This window comes from Ictalurus punctatus, chromosome 11, assembly GCF_001660625.3.
Source record: "Ictalurus punctatus breed USDA103 chromosome 11, Coco_2.0, whole genome shotgun sequence".
NCBI classification, from domain to species: domain Eukaryota; kingdom Metazoa; phylum Chordata; class Actinopteri; order Siluriformes; family Ictaluridae; genus Ictalurus; species Ictalurus punctatus.
The window spans coordinates 25,016,199-25,023,698 of record NC_030426.2 but is presented as its reverse complement, the minus strand read 5'-3'; the positions used below and the strand labels follow the sequence as shown (position 1 = coordinate 25,023,698).

Below are 7,500 nucleotides of genomic sequence, written 5' to 3'. Positions count from 1 at the left end.
TTAAACTGTAGCTTCTCTCTGGCGCTGTTCCTTTATTATTTTGGTTTTGTGTGTGTGTGTGTGCGTGTGTGTGTGTGCGTGTGTGTTAGATCCGTGCATCTTGCCGCTGGATGAGGGCGAGTGCTCCAGATACACTCTTCGCTGGTACTTTAACTCTCAGGTGAGCGAGTGCAGACCCTTCATCTACAGCGGCTGCGGAGGAAACGCTAACCGCTACGCACACAAAGAGGAGTGTGAACAACACTGCCTACAACAGAGCGGAGGTACACACACACACACACACACACACACACACACACACACACACACACACAAACACCAGTTTCATTCTCACACTCGTTGAGATTTTGGGGGTTTTTTTGTTTTTACGCTACACAACTTTAATGTAATTCCTGTCTGATGTGTGTGTTCTAGATGCTCTGGGGTCGATGAGCGGACGGTAATGACGGGACCGCACACACACACGCACACACACACACACACACACGCACACACTCTCTCCAGCACAGCAGTGTTCAGTGTTCTTATCACGCTCGCCTGATGGATCTCGTACAATACAGCCGTCTTCACCTGTGCCATCTTTATCGTATTTTATCGCCTTTTTTTTTTTTTTTTTTTTAACATTTTTATTTATTTTGTTTCAACAAAAGTTCAACCGTATTTTATATCACAACTCATTATATATCACATTTCATTTCATTAAGAATTCACTACTTCCAAGCACAATTAAGGGTGTATATTGTTGAAAACGTTTAGTTTTTTTGCCCCCCCCCCCCCTCCCCCCTCCCCCCTCCTCTCTACGTTTGTCCTCGTGTCCACACAGAGACGCAGTTTTGGCTCCTCCCCCCCCTTAGCATTCGCTATAGAGATCGTCAATAAACATGGCCAAGAGACGCCTCATTTTTTAGAGTCCACGAAGAAAACTCTCACCGTTTCAAAATAAACTCTTTAATCATTTTTAAAGACGGGATCCCGTGAAGCCTGTCAGTGCAGTGCCTATATCGTGCATACAAACTGAGGGAGCGTATGAAGAGAAGTGCCGAGAGCCAATCGGCAGCCTTCACGATTCTGTAGCTTGTGGCCAGAAAAGTGTAATAAATAAATAAATAAATCAATAAACAATCAGACACTGCATGGACCCTTAGGGTCTATCTAACAAAAAAATGAATGAGTTTTTTTTTTTTTTTTCCCTTTTTTTTTAAAAAAAAAAAAAAAAAAGAAAAGAAAAAGAATGAAAATAAAGGTTACAATGGTGAATTAAAACCAAAAATATGGCTCGATATAAATATACTGAATACGCAGTAAAAAAGAAAAACCGGAGGGGGGAAATAGAGTAGCAGCAACGTGGGGTATGTGTTTTTAATTGTTAAAAGTGGAACCATGGTGCAACTTTGTGTTATTATCTGTAAAACATGTTCCCTCGCTGATCTTTAGCCATCGTGAGTGGCTCCACAGTCCAGACATGATTACACGCCATCAGTTTTCCCCACTGAAATCGTGCACTCGATACACGCCGCGTTTGTGTCGATCGGCTTTCTGGCCGTCGTTACTCTGGTGCTATAAAAAGGCAGGACCTGTAGTACACACAGTCTGCTGCAGGATTCTGCCTGTGTATAAAACGTCTAAAAATCACCCGCCTTATAATAAAACATTTTGCATCAGCTCATTTTAAACCGTGGTACTGGTGTGCTTTGTCAGCGTGGGCGGAGTATCGACTGAAAATGCTCGTGCCGGTCGTGCATCTCTAATTGCGATGACATTACAGAAGCGATGATACGCCTGCTTATATGCGCAGCATCACTGCCATGTTCGCAGCTGCTATTTTTAGTACGCAGTCCGTCTCTGCTGTATAGAGAAGCCGTAACTGTAAATATAGAGCTGTATTTTTTTTTTTTTTCCCCCCCCATGCGTGGAATCGAAAACGAATGTTTCTTGAATTGCATGTTCACTTTGCTTTTTAAAAAAAAAGAAAGAAATTCAATAAAATAAAGAGAACTGGTGCTATTTTTCAGACATATTTATAATGTGGATTGTGTTTGATGATGTCATCTTGTATATGGTAAAATGATTAAAATGTTCAATTTGTCGACTTTGTCTGGACTCTGGAACAATGTTCTTTAGACCCTTTCAACCTTCAGTCTGCCGATAGAGCGAACACGCTCAATAAACAAGCACAAGGAAGGTTTTATTTAGATGTCGTGCCCAAAAGTTTACACCCCCCCGGCTCTTCATATATCGTGTCGCCTTCTTGAGCGCCAGTGAACGTTCGCACCTTGTGTAATAGTCGTGTACGAGTCCCTCGGTCGTCCTCGGTGTGAAAACATGGATCTCGGCATCATACAGTCGCTGTTCGAAAGGCTTCAAATACGCAGAAGATGCTGGAAAAGTAAAGGATGTGCACGACCTGGAGGATTTATTCTGAAGGACAGCGGGCGGTTTTAACCGCTCAGGACAAACAAGGGACTCGTGAACAACTCTCACAGAACGTAAACACGTCATGTCGAGGATCATCCAGGTAACGACACACGGGATTAATAATCGAGGGTGTGTAAACTTTTGAACGGGGTAAATTTTTTTATAAATTCAGCTATTATCTAGTCTTGTGGACTGTATGTAAACATCTGTTATGTGAAATCGTTTATTCAGGACAGGACTAAATAAACAACGTGGGAGTTTTATGATCCGTCTTATTCTGTTAACGGTATTAAGATTGAACAGGTTCCACAAGGGGTGTGCAAACTTTTAGGCACAACGTTGACTTACTGTGCTGAGATGTTATTGTACCGAGGACGGAATATAGAACATGTTATAAAAGTAACGAATCGACTACAGCGTGTTGTGATGAAGCAGAGTCACTCCTTAACAGCCCTGCAAGGGATCGTTTTCCTCTAACAGCGCATCCCGAAGTGTTTTATTCCTCTTACACCACAGCAACTTGCCAACGATGACTTTTTATTTATTTATTTATCTATTTACAGTTACATTTAATGTTGTGCGATAGTAGCATCTTTAAACCGCCTCTTAAAACTACACCAGCCTCGAATTTTCCTCTCTCGGAGTGAATATAGTAAAAACACGAACAGCTTGCCATGCTACACAGACCCGTCTCTCACGAAGACCGTCACAAGGCACTGGCACTGGAGACTCCTTTCCAGAGTGTTAAATAAACGTCTCCTTGCAGAAAACTAGATCGACAGTTCAACACACTTATAGAATCTGTTTCATAAATTCCCGTGTAAGTTCTTAGCGTAGAAACGATGATGTATTGATGTGCAGCTGCGCTAGTCTCCCAGCTGCAGTTATAGAAAATTAATCAACACCGTCCGACCAATCAGAGTCGAGAATTCAGCAGGGCTGGGGTATAACTAGTCATATTCCACAGGATCCCAACAAACTCTACCACTCTGTATCACTCGGTGCCTGTTTTTGTAATCTGAGCTAGTTTTCCCAGCAATCAGTCCCCAGTATGCATTCACTCTCCGAGCATGTGTGTGTGTCTGTGTCTGTGTGTGTGTCACAAATCACTTTGCCACATCTCATTGCAATGCATTGAGGGCAATTAAGCCAACACTCCAGATCTGTCACTCAACTACCATTTTAACATCCATAATCTCATATATATTCATTTATTTACATTTCACTCTCTCAGTGTTATTTCACTGTTTTTCATTCCGATCCCTGCTGGAGTTTTACTGACTTTTTTGGGGGGGATGGTTAGAAAGGTGATATCTCTGAGTACTGAGTCACTGTGGATGTCTGTCGTTTCTCCATTGTATTAAAATAACCTCGAACTGCCTGTGAGAATTGTCTGGGAAATGTAGGACAGCAAGCTAAAGGACTGCTTCTGTGATTTTCAAACTGACCTCTCTGCACTGCATCTGTGTCAGCTGTGTGATTGCTGCAGACAGAAATTCCCAACAAGACTTCATGGTGAGGGATGGGGAAACAACGAGGATTTAACAAGCAAACCAATCAGGGATCAAACACCAGGCAGGTGAAGACGTTAGGGAACAGAGCAGTGATGAGACAGAACCAAAATCCAAAACAATAGCACATGTGGTGAATGTCTAAGCCAGGGGGTGTCTGATCTTATCCGGAAAGGTCCGGTGTGCGTGCAGGGTTTCATTCCAACCAAGCAGATGCCACAGTGTGTGTGTGTGTGTGTGTGTGTGTGTGTGTGTGTGTGTGTCGAAATGACAGCAAACACTCCGGTTGCAACACTAGTTATAGATGGAAGAAGGACGTGGGGGGGGATAAAGAAGAACGCGCGCGCAAACACAGGCACAGGCACGCGCGTGTGCACGCCTCCGGTGCCGTAGGATCCCCCGCTGATGTACTCGACCGTGTGATGCGCGAGATCATGACATGACGGGCACGTCACGCGCGCGCGCGCGGGCGGATCGGATAGCCAGAGCGCAGAGTGGCGCGAGGAGGAGCGCGCCGCGCCGCAGTGCCATGTAGCCTATAGCAGCAGCAGCAGCAGGGGGGAGATCCCGGCGCGTGATTCCGCGACTCCTGCACGCGGGACGAGGTGAGTAACAAATCTCGCGCTGGCATTACTCTTTATATATAGAGATATGTTTCATATATACACATGTACATATATATATATATATATATATGCATTTGCAGGGTTCTAGCCGAAAGTGATGATGAATAGCGCGTGAAGCTTGACGCGTTCACTCCATCGGTGCTGAGAACACCGGCGCGATCCGTTTACCTCCTCATGATGCCTGTGGAGCTGCCAGAAGGGAGGAAGGACGAATATATAAATACAGTCAGTGAATCGGTGCATTACAGTGTGTCCCGTTACAGAGTGCCACTACTGCTGTTGTGCTGTTCATTCTTCTCCTACTGTTTTAAATGTGTTGTTTTGATGTCCCAGATTTGATTTTTGATGGATTTATTTAATGGAACTATCCGAAGTAGACCATCATCATCATCATCATCATCATCATCATCATCATCATGCATTCCCTATTTAATCTAATGCCCCTCAAACACACAGGCATGTGACTACTGGTGTTTATTCCTCTGTGAGTCAGTTGTTGTTATGATTCGGGTGAATTTGGGGAGAAATGTTAACATGAGATAAATCATGGAACAAGATGGTGTACATCTAAAAGTGCTCGTTAACCCGTCATGCTTCTTTACGTTCCCTTTACATGAGTTTCGCTGTCTGGTAATGATGCACTGTAATGAAAATAATATTAAGAGAATTGTCAAGCCATCAATAGTTCCTAGGAAATTTAGGATCCTGAGCTTAGCGCCCGGGTGCGCCTCGTAGCTTCGGTTCCTGTCTGTGTGTAGTTTCTGTTCATGTCCTCCACGTGTCCATGTGGGTTTCCTCCGGGTTGCTCCCATTAACCCAGAAACACGCTGGCAGGAGGACTAAAGTGAATGACTGAAGTGTGTGGCGTCCCGTCCAGGGTGTATTCCCATCTCACACCCAGGGTTCCTAGGATAGGCTTCAGAACTCTGAGCAGGATAGAGCGCCTAGTCAAGATGAAGGGATGAATGAAAATCTGATTATGTGCTGTGATTGCGTTTTAAATCTTACACTGCATTCACTTTTCACACCACATTTGTGGCGGCTGTGGATCAGGTGGTAGAGCGGGTTGTGCACTAATCGTAGGGTTCGATTCCCGGCTCATGTGACTCCACGTGCCGAAGTGTCCTTGGGCGAGACGCCGAACCCCAAGTTGCTCCCGATGGCAAGTTAGCGCCCTGCGTGTCAGCCCTGCTACCACTGGTGTGTGTGAATGAGAACCAGTGCTTTGTAGAACCACTAAGGTTAAAAAAGCACTACATAAGTGCAGACCGTTTCCCTTTTCAGGTACAGTTTAGTCCTTATGTCTGAAAACCACAGATGCAATGGAGGGAGTTCACATGTACTGCTGTGGTTAAAACTGAAGAAAAAAAAATTTCATCAGCTGATTAAAAAGATTTTTTAAAAATGGTTATCATATTTTGTTCTACATGAAGCTTGAGTGTGTAGGAAGTTCAGCTGAAAATGACAAATAAAACCATGATGATTGAATGAGCGTGGGAAAAAAAACCGTATGACGTAATGATTCATACCGTAATACGGCACAATCTGATGTTTCTAAGCTGCTGTGCGTCTCCATGACGATCCTACAATAGTACTTCACAGCGCTGTGTCGGGAGTTTGTGGTCCGTATCGGCAGTAAGTTTGTGCGCATACGTCATACTCCGGCTCTGATACGTCGGAAACGTCATCGCACCCCAGCTTTAGGCACAAAAGAAGTCCGTCTACACTCTGCCTGGCAGAAGCTGTAACTAATGTGGAGAGAGAGCCAGCATAAGGGAGTAAGGAAAAAGGATTCAGTACTAACAGAGATGTTAGCGTTCTGTTTTCAGGTAAGACTTTTATTTATTCTCTAACCTAAGCAGGGCATTCTCTCGGGCCGGGTCCCATACCCGTACCCGTATTTCCAGCGCGCCGTCCGTGTCATTATTTTTTAGGCATACTACACAGTGTGCATTGTGTGGTTTGGGACGCAGCCCTGACGTCTCTGAGTGTGTGTTCCTTGGCACTCGCGGCCGTGAGGTCGGTCGCAGAACATTAACAAATGTCTTCCAGAGCAGGTGAAGGAACTCAATCTAGGCATCCGATAGCTTTCAACTTCGGATGCAGAAATGATGAGAGAGGAATAAGATGTGCAGAATAGCCGTTCCGAGAAAGGAGGGAAAAGATGATGGATGGAGAGACGGAGATGTAAACATATGCTTCCTGCGAATGTACAACTCGGCGTGCTCCTGCACCTTCTGCTTCTCTCCTCGATTCATCTCCAGCCTGCCGTGTGTGACAGCCATCAATCATGTTTCTTCCATCTGTGGAGCATTTTCACTTTATTGTTGTGTGAGCTGTATATACTGTACGTTAGAGATGCTTTTAAATACAACATATATATATATATATATAAACACCAAACGTTTTGAACTTCTGATCTGTTTCCATTTATGCCCAATAAACACCAGTGGGGATTTTTTTTCCCGCAGACCTGATCCCTTCTCACACTCAGGGACATGCAGATGGGCTCATTTATTTCTCTCTCTCTCTCTCTCTCTCTCTCTCTCTCTCTCTCTCTTTTTAAAAACATTTCTTTTGATTGCACAGTTAAACCTGCAGACCGGTTGCCATAGTAACAGCCATCATAGAAATGGGATCAGCCCCTAGTCAAACTTATTTATTTATTTGTTTAAGGAGTCATTTTGGGAGGGTGGCGTGAACCGATGTGATTTTAAACGCATAACGTTCTCATACGATTCCGGATGGATTTCGACTCTCAGGACAGTCACTGTCATTTTAGCCGCCGTGGTTTTATGATGGCGGCTTTACAGTTTCGGTATTCTGTGATGTTTAATAGCGTAAAATCGGGCCGGTTCACGTAAATGATAGCCAAATGAATGCATTTACTACAAGCATGCATGCCTCTTAAACAAGCAGGTGAATTTAGAGTGACTTGGAGTTGGATG

At 44.2% G+C, this 7,500-nt stretch overlaps 1 protein-coding gene across 1 annotated transcript in view; it reads left to right on the top strand.

Annotated features, from left to right (window-relative positions):
* Positions 1 to 2,094, top strand: part of LOC128634010 (tissue factor pathway inhibitor) — a 7,453-nt gene extending 5,359 nt beyond the window's left edge. Inside the window, exons 4-5 of the mRNA XM_053683527.1 lie at positions 90 to 263; positions 415 to 2,094. Coding sequence (XP_053539502.1) covers positions 90 to 263; positions 415 to 443 — 203 coding nt within the window. The 3' untranslated portion in view covers positions 444 to 2,094. The remainder of the gene's footprint in view (positions 1 to 89; positions 264 to 414) is intronic.
* Positions 2,095 to 7,500: the final 5,406 nt, after the last annotated feature.